At 36.8% G+C, this 16,509-nt stretch overlaps 2 protein-coding genes across 9 annotated transcripts in view; one reads left to right on the top strand and one right to left on the bottom strand.

Annotated features, from left to right (window-relative positions):
- Positions 1-16,509, bottom strand: part of LOC149692094 (thrombospondin type-1 domain-containing protein 4-like) — a 93,579-nt gene that overhangs the window by 3,915 nt on the left and 73,155 nt on the right. For 7 of the 8 annotated variants that reach the window (XM_089867758.1, XM_089867760.1, XM_089867757.1 and 4 more), the window contains 3 exons: positions 15,758-15,943; positions 15,505-15,691; positions 14,313-15,224 (listed from right to left, as the gene is read on the bottom strand). In XM_089867758.1, coding sequence (XP_089723884.1) covers positions 15,073-15,224; positions 15,505-15,691; positions 15,758-15,943 — 525 coding nt within the window. In that variant the 3' untranslated portion in view covers positions 14,313-15,072. Of the gene's footprint in view, positions 1-14,312; positions 15,225-15,504; positions 15,692-15,757; positions 15,944-16,509 lie in introns of those variants that run through there. The other variant, XR_016382617.1, reaches the window with a different exon arrangement.
- Vdup1 (arrestin family protein Vdup1) lies at positions 859-13,402 on the top strand. Its single transcript, XM_089867764.1, has 6 exons — positions 859-1,415; positions 2,923-3,051; positions 11,266-11,486; positions 11,561-11,743; positions 11,819-12,004; positions 12,659-13,402. Exons 1-6 carry the CDS (start codon positions 1,295-1,297, stop codon positions 12,830-12,832), a joined length of 1,014 nt encoding a protein of 337 aa, XP_089723890.1. The 5' UTR covers positions 859-1,294; the 3' UTR covers positions 12,833-13,402.

Consider the following 16,509-nt stretch of genomic DNA (forward strand, 5'->3'; position numbering starts at 1 on the left):
GGAAAAACGCCTCCTCGAAACGGCTGGTCGATCAAGCGGGGCTGTTGAACTTGCTCGACAAAAGGCGATGACGAAAAAGACGAAGGATAAAGAAACGGGGACGATTCTTCCATTTGAACCTAATCGGAATACGCAATTTTCTCTCCCTTTGTACCACCAACAACTCGAGGATCCTCAAAACAACCTGTTTTTATCCCAATTTTTCTCAAAGAAATCAAAGAGATGTTAAGAACAAAATGGGCCCCGAAACTCGGACAATTACTGGCATTTTGTTTTTGTAAGAGAAAGGTCAAATGCTTGTTACAACCTCTTTATCTAAGGGTATCTTCCCAGAGACCCAAACATAAGACGAAAATATCCAGAACAACAAGCCCCTTTAAAAGTGTATCTGGACCAAATACTTCAAAAAGTAATTACGCTTCTACTGGGCGCACCTCTAAAAGTTCTAAGTTAAATTTCTAGGCTATCTTTGAGTCTGAAGATAGAAAATAGTTAAAAAGATATCTTAGAGGGTACCCTCTCCAAACTAGCCCGAAATATTCCAATTCGAGGCCAACAATTTTGAACGTAACGTCATATAAGGTAGCGGTACTTCAATTCGTTTTACGAGCGACCTAGCTACGGGTATAAGCAAGGGGAGGGATACAACCAATGCAGAGAGAGATTGTTTGAAGTTTAAAAAGAAATCTTCCTGTTAAATGGGCTCGAAACCCTCCCCCGAAATTACCATTCCCCCTGAACCGGTCTCACCTGGCTGAACGAACTTTTGCCAGAAACTATCTTTACTTCCAGCAGAAGAATTTTTTACCTGGCGGATACAAAATGGGGGTAAGCAAATTTTTAACCAACACACCGTGGCAAAAGGAGAAATTCTTTTAGCGTCTAGAGATACCTTCATCAAAGTCGAAGCCACTGGTAGACTGTGGGCGTCTTAAAAAGGTACCCCGAAAGCTTGGCAAGTCCGGTGGGCGAAACGGGAAACCATTTGCGCGTGTACAACCAGAGAAACTGTATCCTTTCCTTAAGTTTTAACGTAAACCTCGGTGTTTTTGAAAAGCAAAACGCATTTGTCCTGATTAAGAAGTTTACTCTCTTCACCAGTACACCAGTGATTGTTTCGTAACAGTGTACAGCGAGTTCTAGGAGTAACGGCCAATAAACAAAAGTGAAAGATGACGTGATAAAAACAATGCGGTTTTGAGAGGGTAACTCGTTTTTACGACGGATTGTTTTTAGGAAATAAAACTTTTAGTGAAATTGAAGAAGAAAAAAATATATATTTGAGAGAGTTAAAATGGCCAAGAAGCTAAGAAAGTTCCTGATATTGTTGGATAACGAAAGCCTACTCTATTTCCCCGGTAGTTTCATCGCTGGAAAAGTGCTAGTGGAATTAGACGAGGATACGCCCGTTACTGGTAAGTTATTAGTTTGGGCCTTGACATATTCATAAATCAAGGAATTTAGACTAGTTTTGTCTATGAGAGATTTATTCATGATAGTCTCATAAATGTATATACTTGGGCAACATATATACACTATATCAACAACTTCTGTCAAGTGCCATTTAAACCAATTGCAAATGTGCAACTATATAAGAATTGGTTACAGTTTTATTATTTAAAGTTAACTGGACTCTCTTATCACAAAGTATCCCACGTTATTACAAGGACGGTAGCTTAGCTTTTAAATTTAGACCCAGAAATTCAGGACCGGCTAGAGACCAGTTTTCATTGACCTTTTACTCGAATTTATAAGCATGGAAGTTCGCCAAGAACAAACTTGCCCGCGTTAGACGAACGCTTTAATGTCTGACGTAAACATTTTTGGCATAAAGACTCAAAAGAGATGTTTGGAAGTTAGGCCTAATTTTCCCAAGAGTTTCAACAGATGTAGATACACGTACGTGTATATGCAAATGACCATAAATTAAGCTTACAATTGGTGCTAGTGGAATATAACCACCATCGCGGGAATCCAGTTTTAAACATTCTTCTAGCGAGTTTCACGCTATGACGAACAAACGATGCACGACCGGAACAAACCCCAAAAGTGTTGTGTCAGCGACATAATTATCCACAACGTGATCATTAATTCGAAACCACGCTAATTATCGCTAGGGCTTTGATTCAAATGCGTGGGGAAAAATTCAACGTTAGAAATAATTATAATTACGAGGAAAACAACATCACGTGAGTGCATATTGATTTGCATAAGGGCAACACTTAGAAAGTTCATCAGGAAATAAATTGAAAGTTTTTAAAGAGTTTTAACGCCTAAACCAGTAACGTTTCTAATCAAATTATAAAGGCCTATTCTTTTTTAATTTTTTGCGGAATGTTTTTGGCTTAATGAATATTGATGCAAATTTCTTATCTATTTGGCCTTCATTTTAAGAGGTTTAAGTGTGTCTATAGACGGCCGACATGGTCTTACAAATCAAGTCACGAACTTTAAGATTCAGAAAACGATTTCAATATCGAATACGTGATTTCATTTTAAATATACCTTAACTACTTCTATAGTCCAATTGAATTTAAGCACTTACTATACTTCTACTAGGCCTAATATACTCTCCTTTTGAATTAATTTAATTACCCTATAAAAAACTTGATTTTCAAAAACGGGACTTGAAAAGGTAAACAAGTTTCATTTTACTCAAATAAAAAAAAAACATAAATTCGAGTGTAATAAGGGCTTCCAAAATTGAATTTGGAAACGAAATTTTCCGCGCCCTTATAATAAAAATAAATAAATAAATAGGCTTAGGAAATTGTTGGTAAGAAACGGGTTTTCAGGCACGGTTAGGCCTAACTTCCCCCCTTGTAAGTTTAGAGTGTATTTTCACAAATTGTTTTAGACAATGGATTGGAAAATAAACCTTTGTTTTTTTTTCTTATTTTCTTATTTTTCTATACTTTACAGGTCTTTATTTCCACATCGTGGGTGAAGGTGTGGTAAAACTAAGGGATAAGAGAGGGGCTAGCGCTCATGACAAGGAAAACTACATTGATTTTCGACTCAGGCTTCTGGGAGAAGGCCCACCCAAAGGAGGTAAGAAACATAGTCGAACCATAAGTTTATAAGATATGTTCCATAAGTATAACACTACCTATACTTCGCAATGCTAGAGACTTACTGAGAGCTGGTTCGAGACTAGACTACACTCGGTTTTGCAGTCCATCTTCCTATTTAGTCTGTACTTTGACAGGGCGTCACCAGGCGTCGCTTTACCTCGATTCTATGACCTACGTTACTTCGTGACAAGCTCTAATTTGTAACCAGTGACAAACTTATGGAACTTATCTAATGAACTTATGTTGAACCTAAGATTCTATGGAGGAGAACAAACCGAATACCACGTGGAATAAGGCGTCCTATATATGTACCCTTCCATTACTTGCGCCCGAAGGCAAAAAAGTCTGGCTCCTTATAAAATATTCAAATTAATTCAGTGCAGTATAAAAAAGTGGGTTTATACAATATTTGGGATAAAAGCTTCAAAAAGTAGTAGGCCATTATGAAGATAATAGGCCATTTATTTTTGGAATTTAATTTTATACCGACGCTAACAAAGTTTGAAAACTAATTTTTTTTAAGAAGAAACTTAGGTTGAAAATAGAAAAATTAAAAAGTTATTCAGTGTGTAAGAGATTTGGCCAAGGCTTAAAGGAAGAAATTGGTATACAAAAGTTGAAACTCTGAGCTTGGGTGCTCATTTAGAAATAAGCCAGACGTCCTTGGTGTAATTAGTACTTATCAATAAATCTTAATTGGGTAATTAATGTGTAATTAGAGATAATAAGGGAAAACCACTTTAATGTCGTAATATTTGCTTAACCCAGAATTAAGAGAGTATAGCGATTACAGTTTAAGATAATATTTCTCTTTTTAAAATTACATCGCTGTTGCTACCAGCATTAAGAAAGACGTTATACTTTCCCTTCAAATCATCATCCCAGAATCCAAATATTGTGGTTTTTCTGTTTTACTAGAGGCATGCATGCATGCACGCTTCAAATATATCGAATGACCCCAATTTTACATCCTACCCTCGCAGTTAGAAATCACGAAATTATGTTAAAATCTAACTCAACAAATGAGTCTACACAGTCAATATAAATACGGGATCGTGGGAAGAAGAACTCTTTAAATGAGAGGTGTTACCCCTTTTTCCTCTTAGACATACAACAAAAATACTACGGCATTAAAGGACCAGCCTATCAATTGAACGAGTAGAAACTCCACTTTTTGAGAGAGAAAAAGAAAGAATAAAACAAAAAATGGATAAACCCTCGCAAGAAATAAACCTTTTTTTCTTCTCCTATTTCGTGCTAGAAATGATTTAGAACTCGGGTAGTCCAGGGACACAAGTTGGCGTATGAAAAGCCCCTTCTTACAAAAACACGCTTATCTACTTACACAAGTAAACTATAGCCCTTTTCTAAATGTTGTAACAAAAAAAATCCAAGGATTTTTATCCCCGAAAGGGAATAGGGCATAAAGATTTATACACGTTCCATGCAAATGAACTAGTGTGGTTTAACATCGGGGCAGAGTATTACCGAGATAAATTAGCCATTACCTTAGCTAATGATCTGTAACGAAATATTCGTAATTATGTTCGGGATGAGTGTTTTTTTAAATACCGACAGTTTAAATTTTAAGCCTTGAATATAGTTTTTCATCGGTGCTGCAGATTATAATTGTTAGGGCAATTATCCGTCCTTTACGAGCTACGATCATTACGGCACTTGGAAATCAATTAAGGTTACAAATTTAGAATGATCCTAACTTACGAAGGATTCACTGTATTGTAAGAGAAATGTTTTTATGGGGGTTTAGGGTTGCAGTAAGCAAGAATGTACCTCCCGTGTGAAAGTTTTTCATTAAACATCAACAAAGAGTTTCAGAGATAGTCTAAAAACCGTGGTGTTCCTAAAAGAAAATTTGTTAGGGCCTAATCTACCCCAATTTTCATATTCAAACTAGGCTTAACGAGCACGAGAAATAATTTGAGAAATTTAAAGCGCGAAAAACGTTGACGTATGATGTTTCGCGGTTACTTTCTTAACAACAAGTCTTTTACCCATCTTTTAGAACTACCATTACTGAGAGTGAAAAAACATGCTCTGAATTTTAAAGAAGCTTATTAGCGTATCTCTTTTCTTTTAAATATGCATTGGTCAATAACACTAATGCAAAGAAACCCCTTAACTTTAATGGATTACATGGGCGGCAGCAGCCTATGGTAGAATTTTAACCGCGTAGATCCAAGATTACGGTTTATCTATCCCACGTTCAACTCAGCGCGTAACGACCTCCTTCCTGAACCAAAGTTAGTTCGAAACTAGGCAATACCATCCCTTATACCGATCAGGGCCTGTATCTAACAGTTACCTCATATATATCGGAAAAACTTCTCCAGACGAACCTGAAGCGTAAAAAATCTTCCTAATCGATCACTACACGTCAACTTTCAGGCACAGGGATCTTGGCGGATAGTTCTCCAAGCCTTCCAAGTATTCGAAGCTATTTCTCGCGAGATGAAAGGGTTAGGAAAACTTTAAGCTCGGTATAGAAGCTCAAACGTTGATGTAATGTACAGAATAATATTTCCAGCCTAGTTTGAGCGACAGGAGTAGGGTTAGTCAGTTTGTGCCTATGTATACTATGTAATGACCTTTTGTTTATAGACCCAACTGTAAGGTTGGCGGGAGTTTTATATACAATATGTTGTCGCTCTAAGCAGATAAACAGGCGTTCTAAGAAAATTTAGTTGACGTATAATGGAGAAGAAGAAGAGGGAAGTGGGTTTAACCCTTCCGCTTATGTTTTATACATAACATAGTTTTCTAGCGAAATTCATTATAATATGTGGTTGGTTAAGAACGATATACCGGGTAAGAGTAGCGGTGAGTCGAGTACCGTGTTTAGAGAGTTTTGCACCCACTCCGGGTATTAAATTAGAAAGTAAAACAGAAACTGGGACGGACCGCGTGGGGTTTTTTTTGGATAGATTGAGAAATCCGAGACTGTGTCTTGCACGGGCGGTGGACATACAACAGCGACCTACTTTTATAGAAAAAAGATATATATATATAAAATAAACAAGCATATTGTTCTTTTTTTCTATAGTGGGCTTACTAAGAAAGGGAATTTTTAAACATTTACCAGGGTATTTTCGTTTGTCTTTCGGTTTCGTAAGAAATGGGAGGGCGGACTGTGGTAAAGAATTATCCCAATGTTTGTCTATCGTGTACCTATTTAAGGCTGTTACGGTTGCAGACTAAACTCGTATGCTCAAGGTGCATCTCAAAACAGTCCAAAGAATTCCAATCCATTTTTAGTGCGGATAAGATAAAGTACCATAATTATCTATTTATTCGCCTACCAATAAAACTCACGATTAAATCCATCACGCATTAAACTATTGACATTACTACAAAACGCTAAATTACTAGTCTGAAATATCTTACGGGTCAAAAGCGTGAAGTTCAATTTGTAAGCGAGGGAGAAGGACCCCGACGATTAGAAGAATGGAGTCTATAAATGAGTCTAGCTCTTCGATTTAATAGCTATAGGAAGTTATAGCTGCGTGAAGAGAGCCTCGTTTCAAAGGGATTGCTCAAAATAGAAATAATTACTCCGGATTTTCAGTTCGGAACAAAAGGGGACGGGTGAAATCCTACTACCAGAGAGTTGAAGGGGGTGAACTCATTTCCCTTCGAACTATTATATAGAAATCAATAATGTTGTATTGAGAGTATATTTTGACGATCATACTTCAGCCCATTTCGCTTTGATATTGCTATAGCGTGCGTTCCGAGAATCTGCAGCAGATTCCTCTCATTGAGTATTTGAGTTTCAGTTGTCAGGGATCAAGCTATTCATACGTTCTTGCGTGATATTTCTGATTTTTTTTTTTTTTAACTTTTCTACTCTCTTTAGTTTTATTTTCGGTGGTCTATCGAGGGCATTCATTCACGTACCACGTTGCTTCCACATCGTGTGTCACTAGATTTATTCTGCGCATTTATTGACGCGTACCGCCTGCCAGCTCTTTAAATGGGGATCCCTTTAGCTCAAAATGAGCCCGGTAGAGACAAGGAAAGAGCGGGGGGAAGTCGGTGTTGAATTAGGTTACACTGGCTAATTGCGAACCTGACTAAAAGGCGGGTCCGATCAATTAAAAGTTCCGCTTCGTTTGAATCTGAACGCCCGACTTTCGACCGACCATTTAACTGCGTATTGGGAGAAGGGTGGAATGAGAAGGTCCCATTCAATTCTCGAGAACTCTTTTCGATAAAAATCCAACCCTTCCATGCAACTCCTCTTTCTCTCCGACGGAATCTTCTCCTGAAAGAGGAAAGGAGATGAGAGAATCGAAACCTAGGTAGGAGAAACGAAGGACATAGGACAAGAGGGAACTTAGGAAACGTACTCGTCACTTGACTGGGTTCCCGTACTGACCCCTATTCCTTGATATTCTATTTAAGGAAGGAAAGGGTTAGAAGAAAATTTCTTTTCGGCAGAAAAAAAAGAGAAAGATTTCCAATCATTTTCTTCCATCCATCGGATTTCGATAATTCTACCGTACTTTTCGCGTTGGTATTATCGACTAGCAACGGGAGACCATTTTCCCCGTATTCGCCTGTTAAACCCCTCGCTTACCCCTGTCTTAAATATAAACAAGTAGTTACGATGATAGGACGTACAAATTTTAGAAAGGTAAACAGTTTAGAGAACTTGTTTTGACACTTGTTTGTCAAGTTTGAAAAATTACTCACAATCAGTAAGGCTATGGTAGCTACTTCATCTTGAAAATGCACAGACTAATTTTCATATTGGATCATTTGTAACGCCTATTATTCTGGGGTTTCTTTACTTTTAGAGAATTTAGGCAGTAGGAATGACGGACGGCACTTAAGCTAACAACAGGGAATTCATAAAGTTCTACGTTCAAAAATTTGAAGAGTTTCCAGAAACTATGACAGAAACTTTGCATAATGTAAACTTCACTCCAGTTCTTTCTTAACTTCTGAAATTTCATAGAAGTAGCGCGAACAAGTCCAAATGCCTCGTCTTGTTGTTGTTGTTGGATTTAAATCAAGAATGACAGACAACAAATCCTATCAAAACAAACCCCGGGAATTCGTTCGGATTGAAGAAGTTCCATTAGATTTTTCCTATACGATTCGTAAAGCCTATAGCCTTCTTGACGACCCAAATGTTTGGGAGACATCCAAAGACACTTACGAAGAGGGTCGACAAAACGACCTAGACCCAGAAAATGGTCAGAGAAACCTTCTCCGTAACGTCCTTTTTTTTCTTTTCTGGAAACAATATATTACCCTTTATAGGATGAAAGAAGAAGTAGGATAAAAATCGATGTATAGTAGAACTCAAAGAATTTATCGAATATTTTCAAGAATACTGTACGGTGTAACGTTCATTTTCATGGAATAGACTCAGAAGTGTAAAAATATACTTTCGTCGAAGTTGAGTTGACAATTAAAGTGTGCAAGTATACTTTCGTCCAAGTTGAGCTGACAATTAAAGTATGCAAATATACTTTCGTCCAAGTTGTGTTGACAAAAGCGAACAAACAAACTTTCGTCGAAGTAGAGTTGACAAAAGTGTACAAATATACTTTTATCGAAGTCGAGTTAACAAAAGTGTTCAAATATACTTTTGTCGAAGTCGAGTTGACGTCTAAATTGTACAATATTCTAGAATATATTCGTGTACGTAAGAAATCTAATACAAGCTTTGTCTTTTGGGAGAATATTTTTGCTTTTTTGTGGTAACTAAGATTGATCAGAGGGTTTCGTCTTACGACGTCCGCAAAAATTACATAACGACTTAAGAAGGCGGCGGATGCGTTCGGAGTCAAGCCTTATTTGCCCGGAATTAATTGGCCTATTTGTTCAACGGGATTGCGTATTTTTATATCTCGATAGCTTTATTTTTAGGCAGAAAAGGAGTAAACGCCCTTGGCAAGTTGGCAGAAAAAAAAAAACCGCTTCCCAAAATAGCTCTGATCTAAGAATTCTAGCGAGGAAACCACAAGATGGAAGGAAGGGTTATCTATAGAACGTAAAAGGGTTATCTATTCCAGAACTTGTTGAAAGGGGCTCATCAAGTTTTCTTAAAACTCTTCTCTCTTATCAGGCAAGCTCATTAAGCGTTCCGATAAGAGGCTTTTGTATATACAATGTTAAACATAACGATATATTAATTTCAACGAGAACATATTTAAGCCCTCAGAACGTTCAAAGATGGTATTCGTACGTAGCGCCGTGGCCTTAAGTTTCTCACCCTCACGATTAACAATTCCTTCATACATATTGACAAGCAAAAGATAGCTAATTATACGTTCTCAGGCCTTTAATGGGTTCTCGATCTCAGTAATGTTATCTGGGGAATACGAAAATTACTATAATTTCTAACGAAAGAAATCGATACTTCGCCAAAGATGTAAACTTGATGCGTAACGAATTTTGTTTATAAACTAATAAAGAGGACCAGCATTGCCCTGATAAAGTTTTAAATGTACGGACTCTGAAGGAAGTTACTTCCTCTTTTCGGTTGCCAACTTAGCTTTCTGTGTAAAGTGGTTTGAGCTGGGCGTTGACTATTAATTAATTAATTAGATAGATATGGAATATCAAAAAAAAAAGAAGTTGTTTTGTTTTGTCGTGTTAAAGATATAGTACGAAACTAAACTTCACCATGCAGCGTATCTAGGAGGGATATAAAGAGATAAAGAATACACGCGATGATACTCATTTCAATCGATTTCTTTCCCCAAACACAAAAATAAAATTTAATTTTGGATCGAGTGAAATTTTTTTTTGATAATAAATTGACAATTTTGTTAAAGGCGGGTCTGATATATTCCCTATCGGATTTAAAATAACTCTTTCCCGCCTACACCCTCCATTATACATTAAAAACGCAAAAAGGAAACTATATAACCAAAAAGATTCCACGCACGCATGGCTGTACAATTTATATTGCACAACAGCGGTTGAAATATGCCAGCGGCATACGCCAGCTGAAGCCGGAAACATTTTATTCGAAATTACGTAAGATATATCTGTTATATCTAGAATTTCTTTATATTATATTAACAATACCAACAAGATACTTAGTAGCTAACAAGATTTATTTTTATGTACTAGTTAGGAAACTGTGAAACTTTCCCATGAAATAAATATACACTAATGGAATATGAATCACCGAAAGCTTTTATGCATCAAGTTCCGAACTTACGGGTCAATAAACTCTTTACAAAGTAACGTCCGACGATACAAAAAAAACCTGATATGCAAATTGCGTATGAACCTTTCTAGCTATTCTGTCGGCTTTTTCAATACGAGTTTACGAGCAACCGACAAAATGTTTTCTCTGCCCTTGATAATGAAGTTTACGCCATGAAATAAAGCCGCCAGGTATAAAAACATCTATCCAAAAGTCATCGTCGAGTTATTTTATAGCCCTACAGTGCTTTGTAACATACATTTTAGCAGCGAAGGAATGTATATACGCTCCGATATAGGAAAGAAAACCAGTCCTTAATTTTTACCATTAAACGAGATGCCCCACTATACTGCGAGGATATAAAATTTACGCCACTGTACGACGTTATTACTATGTCTCGCGAAGCCGAGGTCCATGGGTTGTAAACTGAATTAGATTAACCCGATGAACGCGGGTAGATAAATACACATTCATAAAAAAACTAGGCTTTCATCGGGCATTGTACACCTGCGCTAACAAGTTATAAGTTTTAAGACCTACCTGTAGCGTTGCTATTTATACTCTAAAACTAAACTTTCCCAAATTACCCTAACAAAGGGTAATTAAAATTACTGTTTAAACACTGGGACACTCTAAATAATTGGGTATAATTTTAAAGACTAGGGTATATTCAATTAAGAAACTATAAAGCCCGTATATTTCTTGATATTACCCAGTATACTAAATGTTAGTGGTTTAAACGTACGAATGATGTTATTCAGTAAGAAATATTTTATCGTTTCTGGCCCCCATTTTCCAAGATGGCCGCGGATTGAAGAATATTTCTTATTGAGTACACATTACTTAAGAGCAAAGTCCTTGCAAAATTTCAGTTTCATTTTTGAAACGGTTTGAGCCTCACTTTGATATACATATACAGACTCCCGAGTCCCAAGTGATTTCTTCGGTTATAATTTATTTTAGACTTGATAACAACTAACAAATTTTAATTTCCCTTGGTAGGTGGTGGCCGAGTGGTTATACTCTCACCAGGAGTGCACACATTTCCCTTCAAACTGGGATTACCATTGGGCATTCCATCGACATTCCTAGGCAAACACGGATGGGTACAATTTTACTGTAAGACTGCTCTCAAAGAACCATCCGGTTTGACGCATAAGAACCAACAAGTCTTTATAGTCATGAATCCCATTGATCTGAATCTGGAACCGGCTCTACTTATGGTACAATTCTCACAATGTCACCCAATAGAAAGTAATCCCCGACTGACTTTTTTCTTTTCTTTCTACGTTTGTAGCAACCGTTTCATTGCGAAATCGAAGAGACATTAGGCGTTCCTTGCATATCAGCTGGTAATGTCATCTGTCGAGTAAGGCTAGATAGAGGAGGATACATTCCGGGTGAAAGTATTTGCGTTTTTGCCTCCATCGAAAACAACAGCAAAGTGACCATTAAAAGAACCAAGGCCGTCCTAACGGAGGTAATTAAAGCCTAAATGACAATACTAGTTGACAACCACCACGAATGATTCTCATTACCTCCTTCTTTTCCATAGACAATTCAATACACAGCCAAAAATAAAGTAGTCGAATCCGAGACGCGGGAATTAGCCTCTCTACAAAAAGGTCGCATTCATTCCGGTGACGTGGACAACTGGAAAAACGAATTGCTACTTATACCTCCCTTACCGCCCACCAATTTAAGAGGGTGTCATCTTATCAAGATACAATACGACGTCTACGTGAGTCTATTTTTGTCTTAAATGTCTACTTAGATGGATAAAAAGAGGAAATCCTATCGTCTGGAAGCTCCAAAGAGCCTTTTTAATATAACGGTTAAGTAGGGAGGTTGTTACGTTAGAGCTAAGTTAAGATTCTTTTGTACCTTTTACACGATATAAAAATCTTGAGTGCAGATTTCTTTCAAGGGGAAAAAATATCCTTACTCTGAAAGGTATAAGGTTCTAGTTTAAAAATGGAACGTGCTGAAGTGGAAATTCTATCTTGTCTGTTCTCACGAGCAAGAGAAAGAGAGTATCTCATTAATGAAAGTCTCTCAGTCCGAGCACATACTCTTTTATCTTCAGTTACTGTTCATAAAGGAAAAGGATCTCCCCAAACCAGCTCTTCCCTGGATGGTCCAAAAAATACCAAAGTAATTCTCACAAGAACAAAAATCTATACGCGAGGCTTCACAAATGGACGGATATTAAAATGAATTGTGTCCGAAAATGAACAAAAACTATATTATTCAAAATTATAATAAGGAATTCCAAGCTTAACATGTCTATTAAGAATGCTTTGAAAGCTTACAGAACATTATGACGTGTGAATTTACTAGAGGTTAAAACCTAACTTGAGAAACTAAATTTTGGAAACCTTCGTTTCGTGTTTAGTTTCTGGTGACGCCCAGGGGTCCAGACAGAGAAATCAAACTTCAACTACCAATCATGATCGCCACCTACCCCATTCGAAACAACGACGGGACATTATCAAGGAAAAAGGGAGCTCATTACCCAACTGTACTTCCCGTATTCCGTCCATGGCTGAACACAACAACTTTCAAATGACCTCCCCAAAAAAACTATTAAGTTCACCAGCTACTGTTTAATTTTAAGTCTAATTTTGTTCACCCAAAACAAAGACCCTAACTTAAAAGGGGATCAAGACAAGTAAATAATATTGCAAAAGAGCAAAAAAAAAAGTAAATTTTGCCAGAAAACGTTTAGTGTTTTTACATTATTCTAAACTGAATTTACGAACAATTCCCCCTCGTCCCTCGATACCTAATTCTCTCTCAAGTTAAAATAACTATAATTTTTAATCGACATTTGTTTTTTTAATCGTGCCATTATTTTTTGCAGCTAATAATTTTTTATAATTATAGTTATTTTTAAATATATAAAAAATTGATAATTGATAATTTTTTGTCTGCGTTTAAAATATTAATTTATTCCGTGTACACTACCCCCGATTATTTTTTTTGGTTGATTCGCAAAGAAATAAAGGCGTTTTATGTAAGTATATTGGAGGTGTTAATGTCGGAAATTATCGAAATTGATAAGATGAAATACTCCGTAGATTATCCTAATGTAATAATATGGAATCTTATATAAGTAAAATGAAAATGTCTTAAAAAATATCATGCTTTCTTTTTTTCTTGAATTTTTATTTAAATCGCTTGTCCTCCATGGACTTGTTTCGCGGCATTTTAGTTCAACGAACTAAATTATTTTTTGCTTAATTGCTTGCTTTGATAATTAAGGGAGGGTGGGGGGATAATTTAGCGCAAGTTTAAATTATACAGTGATATCTTTTCACTGTAAAAAAATGTGTAAGACACAAAAATATAATTTGATCATATCGTATATGTTAATTATTATATTAGTATAATATTTCAATATTTGCAGGATTTGGGAATTTACGACAATTTGCAAATTATGCAAAAATATTTTTCATATTTTTTGTTTGGTTTTTTGTTGTTGTTGTATATAAATACCAAGCGCGAAGGAAAAAATTAAACACGTGGAAATACGGTAGGTAATTAACATTAAATTAGGCATTCAATATCTTTGGCGAAACTTCGCATAAAGGTTTTTTGTATATAATAACAGTATAATTGTAAAATAAACTGAAACATAGCTTAAACGTAAGCTTTTCTAAGGCGGGCGTTCTAAATATATTGATATGTGATAAATTTAAAAAAATCACTGGGATTTAATAACTGTAATTAATTATTGGTCTAAATTTGACGTGGTTTGCGAATTTGAATATTTTTTGATTCATTCACAAATATATCTTTTACCAGAACTTCTAGGGCTACAAATGAGCTCTTGATATCGCAAACCAGATCAAATAATTGATTACCCGCTTAACAATGAAAAAACTGGTTTGATTTTCCTAATATAGGCTAAATAATGTAAATTTTCTTAATTGTTAGTTTAATTTAAAAAATAATCTGTTGGGTTAATTTATGGGTTGAAATATTGTAGATTTAAAAACTATAGGTACGTGTAATGACTCTGTAAACTTAATATTACTTCAGGGACATTTGTTTCTTTTTTTTTGGCCTATTTCTATCTTAATTATAACAATATTAATATAAACGCGATTTATTATTATTTAACTTACGGATTTAGCTGTTTTTTATCTTTTTCGTTTTGTACCTATGGAGGCGAGATTGGCTGGATAAATATGTACAATGAAGCTGAAAAACACAACAGCGCGTCCCTTTGTTTTTTACGAACATTTCTTCCACTTCGCGACTAAATAGCTCTAAATTATAAATATTTACACAAAACTGCCCCTACTAAAATTAATTTTCAACATTAGCAGCGCGTTAATCTTGACAAAAAGGTTTTTACGAACGTCGCGGACGTCACGCGTTAGCTGCGAGGAACGAGTGTCTTACGTTCGAGTTTGGCATTATGACCCTTGGACGCAACATCCACAACGGTTTCAACTTTATTGTTCGTCGTCTCGAGGAGAAGACCACGTGTCCTTCGTAGTTAGCATTTTGATTGGACCAAAAAATATGATCGAACTTTGATTCATTTTCTTTTTGCGTTTGTGGAGGGTCAAGGGTTATTTTTCTCTCTTAAAGCACCATAGTAGAAATTTTCCAATCGGGAAGGGGTGGAAAAGGGGTCATTGGGGTCGAAAAAGTTTTATATCGTCACTTTTTTCGTTGGCGCCATCTACTATCACAGACAAGCACCAATAGAAAGTAATAAAGGAAAAAACATAACCTTGGTTCAAAAACCAATCCCGTCAAACCCCCTCAAGAAGGCCCGACGGATTGTCAATAAGGTCAATGTCCGGGTCGTCCCGACATATGCATCTCCCTCTTGGCCTTAGCCTTTTTACACGAATAACAGCACACGACTCCATAGTGAGCCGTCGAACACAAACGGGCTTGAATCACTAGGTTGCAGTTTGTCCACTGATTCGTGCAAGGGGCCGCTTTGTTTTAAAGGAAAGGGTAAAAGAGAATACAACGCCAAAAATCATTCAATTACCCTAAGACCAATAACCATCCCTCTATATAGAGAAGAAAAAAGTACCATGCTCTAGTCTATCTGGAAAGTCAATAGTCAATTCTGTCCAACGTTGTTGCAAAGCGGATGTATTGAAAGAAATTAGTCCTTTTAAAATTGACTATTGAGTTTCCAGGATATACGCACTTAAAACTTTCAGTTCGGCCAAAAAATGTACACAAAGTAAAATTAGTTGAACTAATTACCCAGATCGTGTTTGAGATTGAGTGGAGCACCGCGATCGCCTTGTAAGGACTCCTGACAACTTTCAGTATTACATGATTGGGCAGTGGAAGGCTTAGTGGCCACCGAGCAGCCTTCGCCTAAAGACTGACCATAAGAGAGACAAAACACTTCCCTAGTCTGACGACCTCCGTCGCATGACTTGGTACACTAAAAACCAATCCATCTCTGATTAAATTCATCGGTAAAACGTCAAAAACAATTTATTTAACGTACCGTGGACCATTCACCAGCGTACCACTGGTTATCGTCGCACGGTTGGTTGTCACACTTTTGTTTCGCAACTGGTTTGTCGCGTGGAGAGCATAAGGAGTCGTCGGTCACTTGCGGACGACCAACTTTCTCTTTCAAAAGGCATAAAACCTCCCTAGTTTGACTCCCAGGTCCGCAGGAGGACGAGCACTGAGGGAACATTCGAGACATATTAAAAACTTTAGCTGACATAATCCCTCTTCATCGTAAATCCTTTCCATTCGGAAACTTAAAACCCCATTTAATACCATCTTTTGAAAAGTTTGCAAAAGGAATGAAAAGAAAAAGAAACATTTTCGGGACCTGAAAATCTTTCAAATTAAACTTTTGGAAGAATAATGGAAAAAACCAAAAGGGCCGAAACGGCAGTTTCCGCTATTCAAGAAAGGGAAAGGTGATGTCGTAAAATACATAGACGTTTCAAACAAACAGGAAGGGGAGATGGTAGGGTTACGAAATAAGGGACACAAAGCACGTAGACTTTAGACGGAAGCCTTCATCGCTTTTGCCGAAAGATTTAGATTTTTAGTGGGCGGTGCTAACTTTATTAATTGCAGAGCGTTGGGCCTTCGTTTTATACGAGGCTAACTCGGGGTCATCGGAGAAAGAATAGCCGTAAAAGAGGCGGTCAAAATAGAGCGGGTGCTAAAACTCCCGAAGAGTTACGAGGAAGGTTTTAATTAAAGCGAAAGGGAAGAGAATGCACCACCGGCCTT

This window comes from Phalangium opilio, unplaced genomic scaffold (assembly GCF_054372755.1).
Source record: "Phalangium opilio isolate 3A_F unplaced genomic scaffold, DU_Popi_V2 ptg000024l_1, whole genome shotgun sequence".
In the NCBI taxonomy this organism is placed as follows: Eukaryota; Metazoa; Arthropoda; class Arachnida; order Opiliones; family Phalangiidae; genus Phalangium; species Phalangium opilio.